This window comes from Brassica napus, chromosome C3 (genome assembly GCF_020379485.1).
Source record: "Brassica napus cultivar Da-Ae chromosome C3, Da-Ae, whole genome shotgun sequence".
Lineage (NCBI taxonomy): Eukaryota > Viridiplantae > Streptophyta > Magnoliopsida > Brassicales > Brassicaceae > Brassica > Brassica napus.
The window spans coordinates 3397129-3419437 of NC_063446.1; the positions used below are offsets into that span (position 1 = coordinate 3397129).

Consider the following 22309-nt stretch of genomic DNA (forward strand, 5'->3'; position numbering starts at 1 on the left):
ACGAACAACAAGCAGTCATCAACGTGCCATACACCTCTCTGAACTACCCATTGTCGAGTTGATTCATGGGGAATGTGAAACATATAAGACGACTCACTTATCTTACGACAACCTATTCTACAGGATCTTCCCCACAACCTATTCACTACGGCATGAATTAAACCTCCAGGCGGAAGAGAGCAACGATGAAACTGACCAATAACATACTCTTTTTTATTCTCCGGTCCTAAGGTTAGTACTTGTGAAGGAATTGAAACCTGAGGAGTTCCGTCGAGTCTGAATGTAGGCTTGGCAGCTCTATAAAGATTCCTGGTGGCCGGGTATATTCTAGCAGCCCATGGAAATCTTAGCGTTCCATCATATTTAAGCTCCGGAACCGGTATCTTCTGAACCGGTATAAGAGGAAACTCTCTAACAGCAGTTTGGTGATCTTTTTTCTTCTGGTTTTGACCAAGTCCATCATTCAATGATGGCCAGAAGGAGTCAAGGAGATTGTTGAGGTATTTTGGGTCAAAATCAGATGGTGTTGGAGGAGTAGCAGGCGGAGCAAATGCCAGAGGTTTAGCCCATGCTCCCATTGATGGAAAGAAACTTGGTGGGTTAGATAATTGCTCTCCAACATCCTCCAAAGAATGGACAACTGCAGTGTCTCTCTTAGATTCTTCATCCAAGGTATGAGCTTTTGCTATCTCAGAGATTACCAATGGCAATGATTCTTCAACTACGGCAATGGACTCATGGGTGATAGAGGAATCAGCAGGACGAAGATTTTCGGCGGTTGATTGAATGGTGGTTGCAGGAGGAGTGTCAGAGAACTCGTCGTCGCAGGGAGCCGCATTTACAGAAGAAGCTTCGGCTGTTTGAATCGAAGCTTCGATTGCAGAGGAGTAAGCCGGCGAGGAGCAGTTAGAGACGTTGATTGGAGACGTCGTTTTCGTTAGAGCTTCGATTTCATCTGGGGGTTTCAGAGCCATGTGAAAGAACAGAGCACGAGACAGAGAGACGTTAAGTTTGTTGGGTTCGTAAAGAGGAGACGAGGCCGGATCTGGAACTCGTGGTGGGCGACGCGCCGGAGCAACGTCGGGGATCGAGCGACTGGCCGGTGAGCTTTTTCTCTTTTTTTTCTTCTTTTTTTTTTTTTCAACTAAAGATGGTATTCTTAGAAGATCTTGACATTGGTGTTTTACACGTTTCTAGCTTACCTGTCCATCGTTGGTGAATAGTGAAAACCAAGACAAAGAACGCTGAAGCGAGAGAAGAATAGAGAAGGAGAGAGAGAGAGGAGAAAGAGCTTTCTCCACTAGGCTAAGTTAAATGGATTGAAGACCAGAGAGAAAAGGTCTAGACTTTGGAGAGAGAGAGAGAGAAGAAGTATATACGTGTGTTGATGAGCGGGAAAGTGGACTAAGTTCGTTTACTCCCGAACCTAAAAGCTTCTCAAGAACACAATTAGACCGTGTCCAATCCATCTCTATAATAGAGATCTCTAAAATAGAGGTAAAAATATAGATGATATTTTTGCTCCAATGTGTTCCTCTATAATAGAGGAATGCTATATTTGCTTCTATAAATAGAGGAATGCTATTTTTTTCTCTATATTTAGGGGGAAAAAATAGTATTTCTCTATTTATAAAGGTAAATATAGTATTCCTCTATTATAGAAAAACACATTGGAGCAAAAATATCATCTATATTTTTTTCTCTATTTTAGAGATCTCTATTGTAGAGATGAGTTGGAGATGCTCTTAAAAAACGTCAGGTTCAGATATTTGGTTCGGATAACAAACCTGACGTTTGTAAGGTTCTGTGCAACTTCTAAGCATTGGGAGAGCTATTATATGTACGTATGTGGTTTCCATAGGGCCAGGCTACCTTGTTCACCAAGCTTAAAAAGTTCACGTTTTAACGATTTACGTTGTAGCTGTAATGTTGTTTATACTCGGTGAAGAAATACCTCAATAAGTGGTAAAAATGGCAATTTATGAAACTTCACCTGGACTTCAAAAGAGAATATGATTGGTAAACATAAAAGTAACTGAGAGATTAAATTAGGATAGTTAAAAGAGAAAGTCAACATTAAAGAACATAATAAAAATTAAAACCAGTTTAACTGATATAGTCATTCAAAATCAAGAGAAAAGAAGTAATTTTTTAAAAAATATATTTTTTCTCTATCAAATACAAAAGAGTAATAAATTTATAACTCTGCTTATGACAATCGGTCATATCTAACTTGTTAAATTTGTTGACAATTTTAAACAGTTTCATCATTATTTCTAGAAATTTAAAGATGATGTGATTATTCACTGAGTAATCACATCATCTCATTTAAAAATCTATCTATTATTAGTTTTAATATTCAAAATAATTAAAATATGATAAATGAATTATTTTACAATATAATAGTTGATGAAAATAAAAATAAATTTGTTTTAAATCACTGATTTATCTTTAGTAGTTATACATTTGTTTTTACTAGTAACCAGTAAAAACAATTATTTTTCACTTAATTGGTTAGCCTATTAAAAAATAATGGCATTGCAGTCGCATAGATTACGTTCATGCTGTAACGTTATTTTACGTTCCTACTAATGGATTACGATATAGCACTTTACGTTCTACCATGTTGTTTATACTTAGGTGAATAAAAACTTAATCAAAAAAGGACAATCACCTTACTAAGTAGTAAAAATGGCAAACCTTTTATCAACAAAAAAAGTAGTGAAAAATGGCAATTTACTAACCTCAACTGCAAAAATATATATATATATATATATATTCGGAGAAAGGGTGGGAAGTGGACCTATCATCTCAAGTGAGAGTTTTTATTTTTTTTGGACCAAAAGTTATATCTCTATCTGTGACACTCAGTCATATCTAACTTGTTAAATTTTGTTGACAAATTAAAACAGTTTCATCATTACTTTTATAAATTTAAAGATGATGTGATAGTGTTTCAAAAAAAAAAAGAAAGATGATGTGATCATTCATTTGTTGTTGATCTTAAATGAGCGTTGTTGATTTATATCTAGATTTAATCGAAATGTTCTGGCTAACATGTCAGAATAAATATATATATATATATTTTTTTTGATAAACCGTGTGTTTCCGGTGGCCGTGGTCAACCGACTATTCCCACGAGGCCCACGGCACTCCACGTATTCTTGGGATTTAACCCTAGCCCGGGTGGCCAACGCGAGTCGAATCTGCGGGGAGCGTATTGGTTCTGGACCTCAACTACCTCTAGACCAACCGCGTTGGTTAGAATAAATATATTTTCTAACCCCTTTATTTAAAATGAAAAATGGATGTTCTCACGGAGTCCTGAACTAGCTGTTGCTTGTAAAGTATGGAAGGCTTTGAATGACAGCCAGTCATATTTAATTGTTCTGATTTATTATGTTAATTTTAATAACCATTTAAACAATAATTTTATATAATAGTAAGTTTAGATAAGATGTTCGCATCCATTTATTATTAGTTGTAATATTAGAAATAATTTAAAAGTGATTAAAAGAATTTTACTTAAAAATAATCATTAACAAAATTTATCCAATATAATAATCAATGAAAATGAAAAGAAACTTGTTTTAAATCACTCATGCGTAGTTAATATTTTTGAAAATGTTATACGAACCATTAACGAAAAATAACTTACACGCAATCTACACTAAAAAGTGTCGTTGTAGTACAGTGGTATGTATTCCCGCCTGTCACGCGGGTGACCCGGGTTCGATACACGGCAGCGGCTATTTTTATTTTAAACGTTTTTTTTGGGTTAAAATTTATTCGATGTTACTTGAGCTTCTTACTAAGAGAGATTGAGTCCACGGACCTATCTTTTAAGGCCCATGTTGTTCTCGAGAATCTCCTTTTTTATCATTTTGTTAAATGAAAAAGGTGCAGAAGTCCTTTGCATATTTGTCGTAAGCATCATCAACTTTTGTCACAAAGAAAAAGGTGCGAATGGAATTATATTATATGGAATGGGAACACTAAGCAACCACCCAAAAAAAGAATCAAGAACACTTTAAGTAATGTGATTAAGTGGTGAGAGTAAACGTTTCATCGGCTTCTAGACTAGAAGCAATTCTCTCCATGATATCAGAAACAAGAACCATTGAGTGACTACAAAGACCATTCAGTGCAATGAAGAAGACAAAATGTTCTTATGAAGAAGACAAAATTCATTTATAAGACTGATGTTTCTGGGGGGTAAAACCATACACATTCATGAGTCCCTGACAGTCACACAGAAGGCAACGTTACATAAATACTACACATTTGCCAATCTCTCTCTCTGTATGTCAGTCAGGAACTCATTATCATAGATTTGTTTGGGCATTATTATTGCTTTTATCCATGAAGACAGATTAAATATTTATTGTTTTATATATTAGTTTGTAGTGCTTGATGAATATCAGTGATCCCCGTAAAGAACCTTACGTGGATCAAGCTGACCACTGCAGTAGCTTGATGAGACGATAGAGAGTTCCTGCCTGCCTCTCCATTCCTCACATGGTTTCAACAAGATTGGAGTTTCTATAGCACCAGAGTCTACACATAGCATTGTTGTGTAGTCCTCGTCCCCCATGTCAGCAATACTCTTTGCCTTCTTGTCCCATGGGTTCCACACAACTGCTCACACCAAACATAACATTAGTATCACATTAGAACTTATTAAGCTTATTTGAATCATGTCTGGACTAAAGAAATCTCTCTATATCAACCTGCATTTGGCATGCCTTCCTTTCGCAACTCGATAGTTCTCTTTCTCTCATGATCTATGATTGCAATCTTTGTCGGCGTGTTCAAGTACACTCTATCAATCTGCAAGGAAGGCAGAGAGTAGTAGGTTGAGATTCTGTTCTGTTTTTAGTAGTTAGCGCTGAGAACAAAAGGAATGGACTGAATCACCTACCTCACCGTCAAAGGTTATTGCATCTGCCTGCTCAGTGAATCTTTCTCTACGCATCAAGTTGTCCAGATAATCAAGAGTCTCCAAACCTTCAACCCTAACTTCACTGCAAAATCATGATGTTACAATAACTCATGATGCTTTTAATTGAGCCCACAGATAAAACAGAGGAAAAGAGACACACCTTATGTCAGATACATATAAGTAGTTACGAAGTGCAAACATAAAGGAGAATGCCTTGGGGTCCGTGTTCCTCACACGCGGGATTATAGTAAGTTTGCCAGGACTGATAGATATGCGAACACGAAGCTCAAAGCTGCAACAACATAAGCAAACATGGAATTGTATATTAAGCCAAGAGATGAAGACATGAAATGGACTAACGGACGATACAAACCTATGAGGCCATATTTTCAGATCATCTTCAGTAGACTTCAACACTAAATCAACAGTTGATTGCTGGTTAGCAGGAGGGAGAGGCGAAGGATCGTTATCAAAAGACCAGAACCTGTTCCTGGCAAATCCATGTCGCTCGAGTGCACCGAAGTTACCAAACTGTGGAAAACAGATAGGTAACCCTCCCCTGATCGCCTTAGGCGGCTTCATTTGCGCCTAAAAAATGAAACAAAGTTAATTATAAAAAACATCTGATACATGAACTCATTCTTCTTCTTCTTCTCCTCTAAAAGCATAATTTTAAACATTATCTGATACATGCCGGAAAATAAAGCTGGCTAAGAAGAAGAAGAAGAATAGAATCATTTTTTCATCTCTATCAACACACCAAAGTTTATAGATAAAGATATGAAAGCGACAAACCAAAGATATTAAATGCTGCCAAGATTGAGTTTGGAGTTTGGTTTATACCTTGGTGCTCATATAGAGCAACTGCTCTCTCCTTTCATTCTTCCAAGAAACAACTTGTCCTCCATATAGACTCACCTGAAACCATTTCCACCACAACAAAAAAAGAACAACCTCTTAAAGAGAGTCTTCTCAAACCATACTGAGACTGCATAAAGCTAAAGCCTTTTCTAGCCCAGACAAAGATAATCATTAACAAAGTCAACATATAAGCTCATAGTAACTAGTACTCAGGAGAGTCTCTCAAATAAATAAATAAATAAATAAATTGAAAGAGTGAAAACCTCAGCACGAGATCCGCTAGGCTCGGACAAAACAATACGAGAGGAACCGTCACGACCGTTGACAACAGTATTCAAAGGCATCGACTTGGGCCTTGACAACCTCGATCTTATTCCCCTCACCAACGGGTTCCCTCCTGTCCCTCTCTTCCACTCCAGCTACACACACACACATTAAATTCCCCCAAACATTCAGATGCATGCTTCAATCAAAAACGATGATTCACACAACACCAACCACATATGATCAACACTAATCATGATTCATAAAACTGAGAAGACAAAAAAAAAGCTTGATGATCGAGAGAGGACATGGACGGAGATCGAGAGTGATGGAGAAACATAGAGATCGTTAGAAAAAATGCTGACCTTGAATTGTTCGAAGATGGCTCTGTTTGATTCTCGGAAAATTTTGTTTCAGTGGGGAGAGAGCTTGACGAGGAAGAAGAAGAAGAAGGAAGGCCTGTTGCGCATTTGTAGTTGTTCTCTTGGTAACTGCGTAAGCTTTTGATGTTGACACGTGTCCATTTGTAATTTGTTTTTGGAAAACGATTTTTTGTGTATTTTCTCCTCATATTAACTCTTTATTTTTTGTAGATAATTAGAATATATATATACACTTAAACAAAGTCGTTTAGACAAAAATGCAATAATAAAAATAAAAACAATGGAATATACTTACTAACCTATATAATAAATCCACTTGTCTTAATACAACTATCACTTAATTATGATAGATTAATAACCGCATATCTCTTCATTGTAATATCTAGTTATGTGTGTGACGACGGATTATTATTAAATTATCCACCCAATCTTAATCTGTGGTCATGTTCTCCTCTTGCAAACAAAAATAATATTCCTTTCCTTTTGTGACGTTTTTATTCCATTCCAACAGTAATTAAGAGGAAAATTATATTCACGTTTACAGCTTTCACTCCCCCCACACCCTATTTTATAAAAGTTTCATTTTGCATATCAAATTAGAGCTTAACCGGATCAATTTAACAACAGCTAAAATTCTCGCAAAGGAATAATTTAATACTCCCTCTTTTCCCGAAAGTAAGATTTTATAAAGTGTTTACGCTTATTAAAAAATCAATAAATGTTTATAATTTAATTTTTTTTTACTTTATTATACACTTTCCAATAACTTGTTACCAATGAAATTTAATCAATTCAAATATTTTCATTTAATGTTTTTTAAAAGTATAAAAAAGTACCTTAAACATATAGAAAATATATCTTTGTGAAACAAGTAAAAAATCTAAAACATCTTACTTTTGGAAATGGAGGGAGTATAAACTAATTCATATTTTGGAAGTATTTTATGGAGGTTCAAAAGCAAATTAAAAGCTATATGGCATAATTTTTCATGCATTTCACATCTTAAATCTAGTTTATGTTTGCTAATCAGTTTTATATGAAATTAAAGAGGTTGTTTAGTTACAAGAACAAAAATGAGCTTCTAGTTGTTAAAGGAACCTAAGTAAAGCTTTCAAACCTAAATATAAGGTGCTAATTAAGAGTTGATATAGTGCCGTAGCTTCTTATAATCAGAAGTCAGAACCATGTTCGAATGATGCTTGAACTCCACTTTGAATCACGTCGAGTTGGTGCCAATGCTTTGTCACAAATCTAACACTATTGCCTGCCAAGCGATACGTTACGTAAAAGTACGTTTTACAAAGAAAACATCGAAAGAGGAAGCCATTGAATGATCAATATCTATCATTTTTGTTGAAGACATCCCATATCTATTATACCAACTATGTTATATATTCATAGTCACATCAATATACAAAGAAAACAAGTCTAGTTAGTATTAAATAGTATGCAATGGTGTTCAAACTGCTTTTGATTCACGCCACATTAAGTAAGAGGAGAAAAATAAATAAAATGAGACTAGCAATCTTTATATTAATCTATATAATTTCTTTTTTGAGAATTAAATTACACTATATGATGCTAAATTGAATGTAAATAAGTAGACGGTTCACATTGCACTATAGTATTTAAACTATACAGAGAATGGTGGGGACTGGAAAAATGCGTTCTATATTTTTCTTAAATAAACGAATATTAACTGATAAACTAAAAGTATGAAATAAACTAAAATAAAAGGCAAACCGAAAGACTAGATGCCAAATGCAACATGCATTATGTATCGTTTTATATTATCGTAGGCTTAATTCTTATACATGATTATAGTTTAAATTCGTTTTCTAAACTTTGTTTTATTGAAGCTGATCTAAAATATATTATATATAAAGATTTATTAGCTCTTACAAGTGTGAAGCAAATATATCCACGTAGCGAATCTGATTTCGATCAGCTTGATCTCGTTTATGAATTTGGTGGTATAGACAATCATTTCTTGTACTAGTATTAGTGTGGTTTACCTGATTTACTGCTTTGCTTGGTACACAAGAAAGGGTTTAAATCATCAGTGAGATCAAAAGCAATAAGATGGTAACAATTATTCCTAAGAAGAAGATTTTCTTTATGAGAACACAAAGTACATGGCTTAAATATATACAAGACCATGGATTCAAACCACAAGTAACTATGTGCTGAGTTTGGAGATCATCTCTTCCACCAACTTCAACATAGTTCCAGGTATCCTCTCCCCTTCTTGATCAATCTCCCTCATAATCTGCTCAACAATCTCAATCTTTGACTGTTTGTCTTTAATAACATATCCAGAGCAATCCCTCAGCAGAAGCAACAACTCTCTAGCCATTTCTTTACCCCTCCTCGTCCCATCTACACTCACTTGAAGCAGCCCTGGCATCACTCCTTCTCTCAGTATCATTCCTCTGTTCGTCTCTCTATCGAAGCTGCACACACCGAGTAATATCCCCACCGCGTGCTCCTTACACTGAGCCGACCCTTCTTCAATGGCTTCAACCAGAACCTCTATTGCTCCACCGATGCCTGAGATCGATTCTGGTGAATGATGAACTATGTTTTCTAGCAATGATGATGCCTTTTCAGCCAGTTCAGAGGATTTATCACAAGAGTTGATGACTTGAAGCAAAGCGTAGGGTGCTCCTGAAGATACAACGAGGGGGACAATCTGTTGGAGAGTTGATAGGTTGTGTAGTGTTGCTATGCCATCAAGCTTGGCCTGAACCGTTAGTTGATCGAGCCCGATGAGTCCAACTAGTAACTGAATCAACTTGGTTGATGCTATCTTGATCTTGTTTCTGTTGCAAGAAGAGAGGATCAGAAGAAAGGCCATGGCTAGTTCAACTATTACCATCTTGGTTTCTGACTGGAGGATCTCTAGTAACATTTGTACTGCTCCAGCTTTCACAATTCTAACTTTGTTCCTGTAAGATCAATGCAGCAACAGGCCCATGTTGTTACTTTCTATGTTACAAAAAGATATATAGGGCAACAAGCCAATGTTGTTATTTTCTATGTTTTTTAGAACAGTTAGTTTCTATGTTACAAAAAGATATATAGGGTAACACACAAACAAACTAACCTTTCACTGCCAAAGGCAAGGCTGAGTAATGCAGATAGAGAAACTTCTGTTGTGAGGGAATCTTGAGATTGTAACATTGAGAGCAAAGGAGAAATTATGTCTTTTTCTGCAACCTTTTGTCTTTGCTTCCTGCTTAGATTACTCAGCTCAATAGCTGCTTCTATTTGAGCCTCTCTGTTACCTCTAAGAAGACTCTCCACCACAATCTCTTCCATTGTAGCAGAGCACTCTTCTTCCTCTCTCTGTAAATTTTGGTTGATAACTTTACTTGGAAGAAGAGTGAGGGAAGGTGTGGTGGTGATTGGTGTAGTAAATATAATAGGGGAAAAAAACTTGGTTAGTATTTGGTTGCTTTAACAAGCAATGTTATGCTTTTTTTTGAGCATCCATTGTTTCATGTTGAAGCAAACTCACCTAAAGCTTTTTTCTTTCTTTTTGTTTGTTTGTTTAGCTTGTAGATATATTAAGTTTATTATTTATAGGATCTTAAAAACCATAAGGGAAAGCAAGTATCTGTTTGAATATTTTGTTCTTGATTGCATGAGATCTATCCAATGTTGATTCCAGAAGATTGAATCTTTTGCTTTCCTCATGTAGACGCAAGGTAAAAGCTTATCTATATTAATTATTAGTGTCATTGAATACCAATAAGTAATATTATCATTGTTATTTAAGCAATGACCAGGTTAATTCTTTATACTAATGCATTTATAATGTGATTTATTCACGTTATTATAATCTGATTAACCATCTTTGAACCGTTTCACTTTTAACCCAAAAAAACAAAATCCTAGAACTGGCTCTTAAACATTGACTACATTGACATAGTTGATGTGAATGTGCATCTTTCTTGCTTTAAAAGCACAAATTATATAGTAATATCTAATAATTATGTCAACTTTTTCATTAATGCAAATCAAGTGTCTCTAATCTACATAATCTGACACATCATACACATTAATGGATATTTTAATAATGTAAACGACCTTGATTTTGTAATCTAATAAATATTGACCGAGTGACCCATGCATGAAACGAGTTTTTGAATATGATATCTACATAAACAAAGTGTTAAACATCTTTATCCTTTTCGTTAGGACAGAATATGATCAAGCTTTCTCTCCACATTGGTCCCCGCTCCTAATATGTGTGTAAGAGAAAAAATGCTTTAATTTCCTTCAGTAAGAAGAATAGAATACAAAAAAAAAAGAAATATAGTCTGTATAGCCTTCTTTAAAATATATCGTGTAATCTTGCTGACTAAAACATTTGTAGAAAATCAATTACATATTATAAACTACGCTAAGTTTGTAAAGAACATCTACAACTAGAAAGAAACATGCACTCAAGTTTACAATGCGAAACCTGTGATTTAATATTTTACTGTTTTCTTAGAATTTATTAGGTGGATAATATTATTTCTTTAGGTGTACTCATGGATCAGAAAAAGAGATCGAGTATGATAAAAAACTGGAATTTCAATGTTCCTTTGATTTCCATGATATACGGCGCCTTTGTCTTTAAGAAAATTCTTGTTTCACTTTTTTTGTTGTTGTTATTATTACTCATGCGTGTAAAACGCTAAATATATATTTGTATACTTAGTATGTGTAAATAGCTTCTGCAATTATGAAAAAATAATAATTCTAGAACCAATGTTTATGGCTTGGAATTATTACAAGAACGTTTACTGTATGTGTTGATCTTAAACAAAATGAAGTCAGGCACGGTGAACTGATGATCTTATTATTGTCTTCGGATGCACAACAGTCTTTTAACCTTATATGCGTTCTGGACTTGCGGTTACTTGTTAGTAGATTACCGGTGAACCGTCATAGACAACGAAACAAACACTGGTCGATTCTAAGGAAAGTCCGTCGACTTCACATCTACATAGTCTTGAATATTTCCTACGCTAACATTTATACCCTTTATACAATGGCTTGCTATTTGGTTACAGAGGTAGAGCTAATCTTCATTATTGTCCTAGTCTACAAGATGTGCATATAATAATGGAGAAATTCCGAAAGACATTATGCTAGTTTTGAAAAATTCATAACTTTTAAATTTGGCAGTACATGAAGCAAAAGACAAGTAAAATAGCATGAGAAAATAGAAAGGTAAACAAAAATTTAACAAGTTTATCACTGATCAGCTTTCAAGTTTTTCTTGCGCTGCTTGATTCGCTCAACACTTTCACTCTTCTTCTTCTGCCCAATCTGCACAACATTTCACCAAATTAAACATTAGCTTAAACAAACACACAAAGATGGAGACTCAGGCTAATAATGAAAATGGTAAAAATGTAAATGGTAAGTACCTTCATGGCATCGTAGAGCTTCCTCTTTTTACGGGACATCATCAATGTCGGCATATCAGCAGTATCTTGGGCAATTTGAGCTGCATCAGGAACTGATGATTCTTCACCATCACCTCCTTCCACCACAGGTGCTGCTGCTACATCATCTACTGCACTTCCCGTCACTTCTTTTTTCAGCTCCTCATGGTATTGCTTCTCCAGCTCAGCCATCTACATTAAATAACCCAGACACAACAAAGTTAACAACAAACACAAAGTTGGTCACTATTCAACATATTATTTATACGTAGAAAGTCAAACCTTCTTCTTGGTTTTAGCAGCTTCAGCTTCCTCAGCGCGGCTCATAACACCAGCGTACAACAAGTTCTGGGGATCTTCAAGATCTTCTTTGCCAACACCTGGCAACGGAAGAACATCGTTCCTGGCTGCTGCTTGTAGCCTTTTGATGGTTTCAGCGTAATCAGGAACGTATCCTTCTGCTTCATTGTCCACAAATGGCGACAAGTGAGGTGGTGGAATCCTGCTTGCACACAAAACAGAAGGTGAGAAAAAAAAAATGGTAGCATAAGAAGAAATAAGTAAGGCTTGTGAATGAGGCTACCTTCCGACCAAATACTTTTCCGTTGGCAAGATAATGCGGGCGTTGACACAGTCATAGATCCACTGTGGTTGAACATATTCCCTTGAGAGATACATGTGACCAGCACTTGGCTTATCAATGATCTACAAAACAGAATTGATGTTATTAAGATCTATCTACCAATACTTTAGGAGATATAAGTTAAATATTAGACCACAAGCTAAATGGCTTACATGATGTGTAATACTCTCATCATCCTCCTTGAAAGGCGCACCTTCTCCTTCCCAAGACACCGTCCCACCGAAAGCAGGAAGAACAAAAAGCAGTGACTCTCTTGGAACCTACATGAGAATACAAAATTATCAAACAAGAGAAGGAATGATGTATAGTGAGCCAGAAGGAATGAATGGGTAACATACCTCACGGCTCAAGAAAAACTTGAGATCCTTGAAGAGTGACTTGCAGGCTCTTGTTTCTTCATCCTCTTCAACCTCTTTATCTGCAACGAGATGCATCAACGCACCAGGTTCACTGGAAGGTAGCTGGTGCTGAAGTTGGGCAAGTCTCAGTTCAGACTCTGCACGGTCGTTTGACTGTGAGCTAGATGAAGCATCAGCTTTAGCTTCCACAGTCATGCCTCTTGAGCTAGCATCTATGTATCTTGACAGAGCATAGAGATCTACAAACATTGAAGACATGTCCAAAAGTGTTAATCACAGTAGCTTGGATTATTATGAGCTCCCAATGTGATATCTCTAAGGAAAACAATCAAACATACCAGCAGCCAAAGCTTCCAGGCGAGAATCAAGGATTGGCGGGTATTTCACATTCAGAGAATGGTAAAGCTTAAAGTTTGTAAAGGCAAGAAGAGTCTGCAAAGAAAGGTGAATAAAAACTCGTCAGAATAAACTGATGGATTAGTTTAAACGACAGGGGAGAAAAGAGAATAGGAGTTGTCACCTCATAGAACTCCAAGAAGGTTAGCAGAACACCAAAGTCAACATCAGTCGTGAAGACTTGTTGTATTGCATGAGGGGTCAACCAAGTGATCTTTTGACCTTCTAGTTCAGCCTATCAAGATAATTAAGAAAGTTTCATCAAAGAGGAATTACTCCACAAATATATATTTTTTTAAATCAAAATAAAGTTAGCACAATACCTGATAGTATATGCCCTTAACAGACACAAACACTTTCCGTAACGCATGGGTACGAGAAATGTAAGCTTGCCATTCATGACTCAATCTGATTCACAAAAGAAGCGTAAAGTAAGCTTATGGATATGAGAACACGAGACGGTTCGGATAAGTAAAGACAAAAGGGACTTGTAAGTGGATGTATATATAAGATTCAGACCTTCTGCAGTTGTGGACTCGTTTAACTTCAAGATTCTCCCTGTCTGAAGCAGGCAACACCGCAAAGAGATGAACCATCGTAAGACAGTCATCCAAGTCGCGTAGCGCATCAATGAATGTGGGATACCTAAGAAGAAACAGGTGTGAAATCGTGGATCTCCAGACACAATCATAAAGACTAAAGCGTGTGCAGCAAAGCAAACCTTTCACGGATCAATCTATCAAGCTTGTAAGTAGGTTGGCGGGTGAGCAAGAGGCGTGCAAGCTCCTCGTTCTTCTTGGCTTTGGCTTTCTGAACCTTCTTTTGGTATGTTTTGATTTCCCTGAACTTCTCAAGAAGAGGCTCGTGCTGAAGGAAAGAAATGTCCTTCACATGGTAGTAAGTGTGGTGGTTTCCCTTCACCTTCTTCTTCGGTTCTCTGGGGAATATACCTTTCACAATACATAGTCTCCTGTAAAAACCCAAAATCAACAGATAAAGTTGAGAAGTCATGAAAACAAATATATAAACAAAAAACAAAAAAAAATCAACTAGAGATAACAACTAAGCCACCTATTGAAAATATATTTTAAACGCAATACAGAATGAGTATAGCAATTTTTTTAAAAGAAAATTAAATAAATTTTAGACGGAAACATTAATACAAGAACCACCAATCGTAAAATCTTAGCCATTAATATTTTTAATATCGGAAAATTATAAGAACATTACAGAACCTCAAAACCTAGCGCAGACATATGCTTGTCCCGACAATGATTCGAATAAAAAAACATGTAAGGTGAAGAGGGCAAAGAAGTAAGAGAGGTGAACCTGAAGAGGTTTAAGTTAACTTGAAGGCTCTTAAGAGCTTGCGACCTGGTCATATACCTCGCCGCATTTCCTTCCTTCTTCTTTCCCTGAAGAAGACCAACGGAGAAATAATTTAACGAGACGAATCTTCATCAACAAAGTCCAGCGAAAAGATTCTCGAGAAAACGAAACTCGATTGAAACAGCTATAAATCAATGAATACACGGATCAATACAGCTTAGATTACAGCAGAAACACTCACCGCTGGTCTGTAATGCTTCGGCATGGTTAAACGGCTCCAAAGAGGGGAAGGAGGAGACGACGGTTGAGAGAGGAAGAAAGAAGTAGGGTTTTAGGCAAAACTAGTCGATAAAAGGACTTTATAATGGGCTATTGCTTCCGCGTATCTTGTGTGGTTTGTTACTATAATGGGCTTTTACAGGCCCAATAGCTTCATTGTCAGAACCAAAATGGGAAGAAGCCGAAGTAATTTTATAAAATTCTTGTAGTTTGTTTTTAAATGCAAAAAAAATTAGTTGGCGCATTTTTCCGGTTGCTGTCTTTTTTTTTTTTTTGTGCGTGTCTCAATGTGTAAATGTGCAGTACACAAAGGCAAAATTAGTAAATGTAACCAGCACCAAAACGAAAAAGAAAAATCTAGTAGATCTTTGTATTTTTGTGATTTGTTAACACTGATGATTCCTGTTTGTTCTTAATTGTCAAATAAAATCATGATACACAAAGTGCACTATTGAACAATGAAGTCGTCTCTGAGAATAAGGTTGTTGGTCGACAGGAGCTGGTGGTTCACTGACGTTGGGGATGGAGAAAGTGAGAACCATAGATAGCTACACTTTTTCTTAGAATATTATCTTCCATTATAAAGTAAAAAAAATGTTGGCTTCGCTTTTTGTAGTAGTTAGTACTCTTCTGGTGTGGGACTAGCTAGCTAACATGTAACAGCTCAGATTAATTTACGTTTAGCTTTTACAAAAAATAGCAACTCAGACGCTGTCCATGATAAGTTTCTAGTCAAAAGGAAAAGTTCCTTAACACAAATTTCAAGCTATGAATTGATAGAGTTGATCTCATATGAGACAACCCCTCCAAAAATAGGCGTATGCCGCTTGGTACGACAAGCACACGGTATTCTTTAGTAAAAGGCGAAAGAATAGTTCGCTATGTGCTTATCGCACGGCTCCGTGACCACTGACAATAGGCTCGCTCCATATTATATATGTCTATCTCTCAGTGCCTTGCTCCGTATATTTACGATGTGGGACTAAAACCTATGCAAAAAATATATGGCCTCTCCTTTCTTCATTTACGCATGTCATTAAACCCAATTGAATAACTATGTCCCTTTATATAACTTTCCCGGTTTCCCCTTCTCATAGTTGTGTGGTGTCACTTAGAACTAAATTTAGAATAATAAGACTAGGGACGATACAGACACTGTGTAAAAATCCGAAAACTTTGCTAGTACATAGGTTTCCGTCGTACTTTCAGAGAAGTACACTGTTGATATTCTTTTTCTTTCTTTAATCAATTTTGCAGTACACAAAGTCTCTGTCGTTTTATTTGTACTACACAAAACGTTAATGATTGTAACTAAACTTGTGTACTACACACTCCTTTCGTAATGTGTGTATATAACAAGTTCACATAAGTTACGAAGAACATTATTGCTGGTTTAAAAGAGAGAAAAATATCTTCGAGGGTAGAGGACCTCGACAGGGTGGACATGAGAACACATGTGTATTCAAAGGCTGTAATGACGCCACGTCACTGTAACGTACATCTCTCTTTTCATGTGTTCTCAGGTCACCCCTGCTGAGCTCTTTCTCTACCATCCATCTTTATCAATGCTCGGTGGCTTCACTCATTCACCAAATGGTGAGTTTCTATGTAGTTTCCATCTTTATATTATACAAAACCTTTTTTTTTTTTGTTAGACATTTATTTTGAACCAAAAACTATAAATTCAAGATTGATAAACCTGCTGATATTGTGGTGTAGGGACAAATAATTCTGGAGTACGTAGTTTCTATCTGCAGTGTGGTTACAAGTTAAATGGGACAAAGAAGATGAAACTCACGTTACGCACCTACCTTAACTTCACAAGTCATCAACACACCTTTACCAAATCATACCATCCACAAATCCCCCCACCCAAAAAAGAGAAACAAAATGGCACAACAGAATCACCGGTTTGGTTCACTTTCTCTTCCATCCAAACTCTCCGATTCCAACAACTAAACCTAACCTAGGCCAAACTAAAAGACTAAGCCCTGCAAGAACAAACAGAACACACTACTAATTAACTCCATTTTTCTTCAAAGGAAAATCTTCGCGAAGCCAATGAACCTATCTATCTAGAATTGTTCACCAATCACCACAGAAACAGCAAACAATATCTCTTGATACCATCCATATGATAAACCGTTTCAAACTAAACTCTCATATGATCCATATAATTGATTCTTAGCGATGCCTCCGGTTTAAGATACTTCTAGATAGGAAAAAGAGCTCACCACTAAAGCTCCTCGTCATCAACCAAAGCCATCACAGGGATTCCTTTAGTAGTAAAACTTGTACATTTCACCTGCAACGCGTCTCCAATCTCAAACTCTGTCTCTTCCTCTCCCTGTACTCATTCATACATAATACTAGTAAGCAAACAACACAAGACAAGTATTAACCATGTGGGAGAACAAAGTGAAAGAGGATGATGTTTTAAAACATACCTCAAATTTGTACATCCCGCGGATTCCACCACCTAAATCAAGAACTAATCCATGCGTTCGAACCTGGTGGACTTTAGCTGTCATCTCTGTTCCTATCTTCAGTTTCCGAGCACTAACCGAGGCACTCTCTCCAGCCTCGTCCCCTGATTGTTTCTTCTTCCTAGAAGGTTTCTTCAGTGTCTCACCATAGTTAGCCATAGTTTCTTCTGGACCAGTGGACTTGAATACCTCCACTTCCTTCTGTGTCACAGTCTGCTTAGAGGCAGTGGATTTGAGTTTCCGGTCAGGCTTCATCGTAGCAGCGCGTTTAGGTTTAGCGTTCTTTTCCACAAGAGAAGACTTCTCTGCCTCATCACACTCTACAGCGGTGCGGATTACAACTGCAGGAACTGCTAATTTAGATTTCTGAGGCGGCTCTACGACACTGGGCAGACTTGCAACTGTCTCTCCAAGACTAGACGTTTCTACAGAGACTGTGTCTTTCACCACAGGGACTTTTTCAGGACCAGATGCTGGTTTCGGTTCAGGTTTGGGTAACAGCGCCTTGAGAGATAACTTAATGTTACCGCGGACATCGGTGTCAATGCACATCATAGTGATGTACTTGCCAATATGTAATACATCTGAAACCTTCGAGACCTGATAAAATTGTAATAAGACAGTAGTAAGTTAAACGGAAAATAAGCGACCACAGTTTATCATTATCACTAGAAAAAGCTTACTGGTTCATGAGATAACTCAGACATATGCAGTAAACCCTGTTGACCACCGTTGAACTCAACAAATGCGCCGTACTCTTTTATAGATGTCACTGTGCCTTTGTACACACCACCAACAACTATTTCACGACCAATGATGAAGTCAACCTAAGGACATGCATAGGTAAAAAATTAAATCTCTGGTACATCTTCTATCAATTAAAAAAGCTCAGTTGACTGAAAGATACCTTTTCTTGAGCCTTATCCATCACAGCCTGGTTCTTGGCGACTATAGTTAATGTTCCATCATCAAAATACAATCTTGCACCTGAACAATAGAAACTTATTTATCAGAAGAAAAGCTTCAAATCAAACTATATAAAGTCAAACAGATAGTACTCATAAGCTTCAAATTAAACTATATAAAGTCAAGTGTGAAAAGGTCACAGGAAAGAAGATTTCGAGATTAAAGTCGAAGTCAGTAAATAACCTGTTTCTTCTTCAATCTTTCTCTTGAGGGCGGCCATAGGTCCGATCAAGCTACGAAGTGCATCGTTGGTGTACTTCAAAGTTGCTGCAAGACAGACGTAACTGTTTAGTTTGAAGAGAGGAAGTTTTATCAGCTAAGCTTAACAAAAATTAAGTGGGAAAGGAAACCTAGCCGAGGGGAATAAGTCCCATCCTGGACTCGTGGGGAGTTGATTTCTCTCTCCATATGATCAAGAATCTGAAGACGGGCTTCACGTGCATTTTCTAAGGATTCACAGACAATGTCCAATGGTATTCCAGCTGGCTTGATATCCAGTTGAATTGCCGTCACACCATTTCGTGTCCCGGCAATCTTGAAATCCATATCTCCAAGATGATCTTCCAAACCCTGTAGAAGCAATGCATGTATCTCTATAAAATCTAGTTCACCAACGTAATACAACCAATGCATCCCAAGATAAATGTTAATATTGAAATGCCTCACAGACTAATCACATTATAAACAAGAGGAAACTCACCAATATATCAGTTACTATACGGTAGTCTTTGATTTCTCCACTTGATGGGTCAACGTCAGTGACAAGACCAACGGAGACACCCGCAACGTGAGCTCGTAGAGGAATCCCGGCATCCATTAAAGCCATGCTACCTGAGACACAACCATTCATTATGAACTTATGGCTTTGCCAAAAAAAAAAAAAACAACTTATTTGGGAGGAAGAGGATATAATTACCTCCACAAACGCTTGCCATAGACGTGGAGCCATCTGAGGCCATCACTTCTGAATTTATGCGAACAGTGTAAGGAAAGTCCTCTTCAGGTGGCATGACAGCAAGCAATGCTTTCTCAGCCAGTGTTCCTACAGAAAAAGTAAAACACAGTCAAAGAAAAACACTAATATGTCTAAGCCAATTAAACTCTAAAAACGTGACGAAAAGATGCACCAAATTGTTCCATTACAAACTAGAAAGAAGTTGACAACCCCGACCAGATAAGGAAACTCAAAGGTATTATATCAGCAATACTTAATTTGGAAAAAAGTTACCAAGGATATTACACACAAATAGAGAAAGACTACAAAGAAATTTACCATGACCAACTTCACGCCTGTTAAGGCCTCCTTTTTTCCCGACTTCATTTGTACAAAACGGAGGAAAGGAGTAGTGAAGCATAAATCTCTTTTTCGGGGGGCCAGCAATAGAATCCAAGTTTTGAGCATCTCCTGGGGCTCCAAGTGTAACAGCACAAAGCACCTTTCAACACATAAACGCAAAACATATTTAAGAAGGTTTCTCATTAAATGAACTGAAACTGAGCTTCCTAGAGGGAAATCAACTCAAAGGAAAGCAGCCAACCTGTGTATCTCCACGTGAGAAAAGTGCTGAACCATGAGTTGCAGGTAGGTGATGTGATTCGCAATAGATGGACCTAACTTCATCAAGATGTCTCCCGTCAACCCTAAATCCGTCTGATATCATTCTTGAACGAACTACCTGACATTTCAATCAAATGGACAAATTAGTAACCCAAGGAGCAAAAAGGACAAATCCAAAAGCCTATAACACATTACTTGTGATCTTTTAACCAATCTCGGAAAGTCAAAGATCAGTAAGTCTTAATGCATCTCAAAGTGAAAAAGGGCACATCAACTATCTAAGAGACAAAGAACGCAACCAGCTATTTTAACAAAACATCGAAGAGTCTGGCTTCTATAGAATAGGCAACGATTCCATAATAAAACATATTAAATAATATGATTCAAGCACCAAGTTCTATGTCCAGATTTTCAGAACAAGATAAGCAAAAAGAAAAGAGGAACAAGAGCATGTATCCAAATGTTGATTTACAAAGATCACCTTCTTTCTCACAGTATCAACAGCCTTTGGAAGGATGCTCAAGCTTTCTTGATCGCCCTCGTCTTCAAATACTTTTATCACATCTTTTCCAATGTCATCTAGAGCTTCTCCACGTTCAAACTGTATATATAAAAGTATCAAGCACACTGAGATTACAATCTTGAGGCAGAAACAAATTAGCCCGCACCTTCCCCTTTGAAGGATCGGTGAAGATAGATTCGATACGCGTTGCAGCCAACTCAGCCACTTTTTCTAAAGTTTTCTCAGAGAGCATGGACAATTTGTACTCTTTCTTTTGTTTCCCAGCTTTAGCGGCCAATCTGATTTGGGGATCGATGTACTTAACAGCCTGTGTAGACAAAAGATATAAGACTCCATATAGTATTGCATTGTATTAAAAAAATCCAACAAAGTTGTCAAAACATACCTCTGGATGAGCTAGCCTCAGAGCAGCTGCTAGATCTTTTTCCGTGATTTCACGGGCTTGAACATCAATCATCATAGTCTTATCCCTTGTGCAAGCGTATATCAAACTGAGATCACTTGAGCTAAGCTACACAAGGTTTGACCACAAACAATTTGTAAATTTGAGGAATATACCAATATTACAACTCTTTTTTTTTTTACCTCATCCATAGTTGGATTGACGACAATTTGCCCATCTATCCTTCCTAATCTGACGACTCCAATGGGCCCTCCCCATGGAACATCCGATAGCATAAGCGCAGCCGATGCCGCATTAGCTGCCAGTATATCAGGATCCTGCTTCCCATCTAACGACAGAACACTTGCCATTATCTGCAAGTGAAAAGATTTAAAAAATGAAGATACCCAAAAAAAGAATACTTCCACATATATCTAACTCCATACCTGAACCTCATGGTAAAACCCTGAAGGAAACAACGGTCTGATAGGCCTATCAATGAGCCGCCCACATAAAAGCTCCCTCTCCTTTGGTGCACCTTCTCTCCGCATATACGTGTTCGGAATCAAGCCTTGAGCGTATAGCTTCTCTTGATAGTCAACCTTAACAGTATATAACAAAGTTTAAACAAAACACCATCAACCCATTACATCAAAAAAGCAAGATAAAAAAATGACAAAAAGCTCTTGTATAAAGATCACAGATTCCTCAGAGAATTCTATAAACATATCTACACCATTTTCTTCATTCGTCTCACTAAGAATCCTCCAAAAAAAAAAAATGTTTTCACTCTTTGTGGAGAACTCAAACAATGGAAATAGTCTATCCCAACGAAAATTGACTGTTAGACACTCATTTACCACTAGACCAAGGCTCATTCAGAGGATCATAACTAACATATGCATACAACCATAACAGCTATAAAATAGAAAACGAAAAGATTTGAAACATACAGTGAGAGGCAAGAAGTCTCCAGGAGAGTTAGACTTGGCACAAGTAACGGTGGAGAGGACTTTGGTCTCGTCCATGCCGAGCACTACGGAACCATTGGCGAAGCGTGCGATTTTCCCCGTCTCGAGAGTGATCACTCCGGATCCGACTTCGAATTCCTCCTTGAAAGATTCCAGTATTTTGGTTCCCGCCGGCGCCGGAGAGTGTGGACTAGACGGCGCCAAACCCAGGCGGCCGGAGCAGATGGTGCGAAAACCTAAAGCACGCCATGCGAGTAGATTGGGCAGAGGAGTAGACCTAGCTCGGCTCACGATCAGTGACATTTACAGAGATGCGGAGAGAAGAGGGAGAGAGAACGGAAATGGCTTAAAGCGAAGGTTTTAAAACTCACCGGTGAGCCGACAGCTAAATACAAAATAAGAAGGGTTTTAGCGATTCCGGTACGGTACGGTTCTGCTACAGTCGATTTCTCTTTAACATTTAACCGGAATATTTGCGTGTGTTTACATATTTGTTAGCGAAAGTAATTTTTTTCTTTTTGGT

General features: G+C 37.3%; 4 protein-coding genes, 1 long non-coding RNA gene and 1 other non-coding gene across 8 annotated transcripts; 1 reads left to right on the forward strand and 5 right to left on the reverse strand.

Annotated features, from left to right (window-relative positions):
• Positions 1-4169: 4169 nt before the first annotated feature.
• LOC106416505 (putative glucose-6-phosphate 1-epimerase) lies at positions 4170-6575 on the reverse strand. Of its 2 annotated transcripts, XM_013857401.3 has the most exons (8): positions 6433-6574; positions 6067-6222; positions 5786-5860; positions 5316-5530; positions 5103-5234; positions 4922-5024; positions 4731-4830; positions 4170-4638 (listed from the first exon to the last, which is right to left on the reverse strand). In XM_013857401.3, exons 2-8 carry the CDS (start codon positions 6145-6147, stop codon positions 4421-4423), a joined length of 924 nt encoding a protein of 307 aa, XP_013712855.1. In that variant the 5' UTR covers positions 6148-6222; positions 6433-6574; the 3' UTR covers positions 4170-4420. The 2 variants fall into 2 exon arrangements, with proteins under 2 accessions (XP_013712855.1, XP_022554374.1); XM_022698653.2 differs by having other exon boundaries at positions 5103-5530; positions 6433-6575.
• A 1967-nt stretch (positions 6576-8542) lies between these two features.
• LOC106417658 (U-box domain-containing protein 2) lies at positions 8543-9882 on the reverse strand. Its single transcript, XM_013858438.3, has 2 exons — positions 9557-9882; positions 8543-9398 (listed from the first exon to the last, which is right to left on the reverse strand). Exons 1-2 carry the CDS (start codon positions 9769-9771, stop codon positions 8630-8632), a joined length of 984 nt encoding a protein of 327 aa, XP_013713892.1. The 5' UTR covers positions 9772-9882; the 3' UTR covers positions 8543-8629.
• A 1713-nt stretch (positions 9883-11595) lies between these two features.
• LOC106418518 (pescadillo homolog) lies at positions 11596-15001 on the reverse strand. Its single transcript, XM_013859240.3, has 13 exons — positions 14863-15001; positions 14622-14707; positions 14014-14262; positions 13812-13937; positions 13616-13700; positions 13417-13527; positions 13235-13328; positions 12876-13135; positions 12690-12797; positions 12478-12599; positions 12177-12396; positions 11877-12086; positions 11596-11775 (listed from the first exon to the last, which is right to left on the reverse strand). Exons 1-13 carry the CDS (start codon positions 14884-14886, stop codon positions 11701-11703), a joined length of 1770 nt encoding a protein of 589 aa, XP_013714694.1. The 5' UTR covers positions 14887-15001; the 3' UTR covers positions 11596-11700.
• Positions 15002-15206: 205 nt separating this feature from the next.
• On the forward strand, positions 15207-18054 carry LOC111204292. Its single transcript, XR_002656669.2, has 2 exons — positions 15207-16496; positions 16620-18054. It is a non-coding gene; the product is annotated as an uncharacterized LOC111204292 (long non-coding RNA).
• Positions 15684-15800, reverse strand: LOC125584859. Its single transcript, XR_007321766.1, has one exon. It is a non-coding gene; the product is annotated as a U5 spliceosomal RNA (small nuclear RNA).
• On the reverse strand, positions 16578-22309 carry LOC106416607 (polyribonucleotide nucleotidyltransferase 2, mitochondrial). Of its 2 annotated transcripts, XM_022698654.2 has the most exons (17): positions 21769-22309; positions 21262-21417; positions 21019-21189; positions 20819-20944; positions 20579-20740; positions 20392-20511; positions 19891-20028; positions 19626-19788; positions 19269-19394; positions 19053-19183; positions 18703-18922; positions 18536-18619; positions 18294-18373; positions 18070-18213; positions 17348-17986; positions 17135-17247; positions 16578-16891 (listed from the first exon to the last, which is right to left on the reverse strand). In XM_022698654.2, exons 1-16 carry the CDS (start codon positions 22087-22089, stop codon positions 17137-17139), a joined length of 2892 nt encoding a protein of 963 aa, XP_022554375.1. In that variant the 5' UTR covers positions 22090-22309; the 3' UTR covers positions 16578-16891; positions 17135-17136. The 2 variants fall into 2 exon arrangements, with proteins under 2 accessions (XP_022554375.1, XP_013712984.1); XM_013857530.3 differs by having other exon boundaries at positions 16578-17247.

Bases quoted from the DNA above. Each gene is read 5' to 3' on its own strand.
- LOC106417658 (XM_013858438.3), bottom strand. From the start codon at position 9,771: ATGGAAGAGATTGTGGTGGAGAGTCTTCTTAGAGGTAACAGAGAGGCT. The intron at 9,399-9,556 runs GTTAGTTTGTTT...TTGATCTTACAG, and splicing joins CTTGCCTTTGGCAGTGAAAG to GAACAAAGTTAGAATTGTGA.
- LOC106416607 (XM_022698654.2), bottom strand. From the start codon at position 22,089: ATGTCACTGATCGTGAGCCGAGCTAGGTCTACTCCTCTGCCCAATCTA. The intron at 19,395-19,625 runs GTAAATTTCTTT...CTTTTTCTGTAG, and splicing joins CAGGCGTGAAGTTGGTCATG to GAACACTGGCTGAGAAAGCA. The intron at 17,987-18,069 runs GTAAGCTTTTTC...CAATTTTATCAG, and splicing joins CTGAGTTATCTCATGAACCA to GTCTCGAAGGTTTCAGATGT.
- LOC106418518 (XM_013859240.3), bottom strand. From the start codon at position 14,886: ATGCCGAAGCATTACAGACCAGCG. The intron at 14,708-14,862 runs GTGAGTGTTTCT...GGTCTTCTTCAG, and splicing joins CGAAGCATTACAGACCAGCG to GGAAAGAAGAAGGAAGGAAA. The intron at 12,397-12,477 runs GTAGCCTCATTC...GTGTGCAAGCAG, and splicing joins GAAAAGTATTTGGTCGGAAG to GATTCCACCACCTCACTTGT.
- LOC106416505 (XM_022698653.2), bottom strand. From the start codon at position 6,147: ATGCCTTTGAATACTGTTGTCAACGGTCGTGACGGTTCCTCTCGTATT. The intron at 5,025-5,102 runs GTGTGTCTCTTT...ATGATTTTGCAG, and splicing joins TTATATGTATCTGACATAAG to TGAAGTTAGGGTTGAAGGTT. The intron at 4,639-4,730 runs GTTGATATAGAG...TGGTGTGAGCAG, and splicing joins GGAAGGCATGCCAAATGCAG to TTGTGTGGAACCCATGGGAC.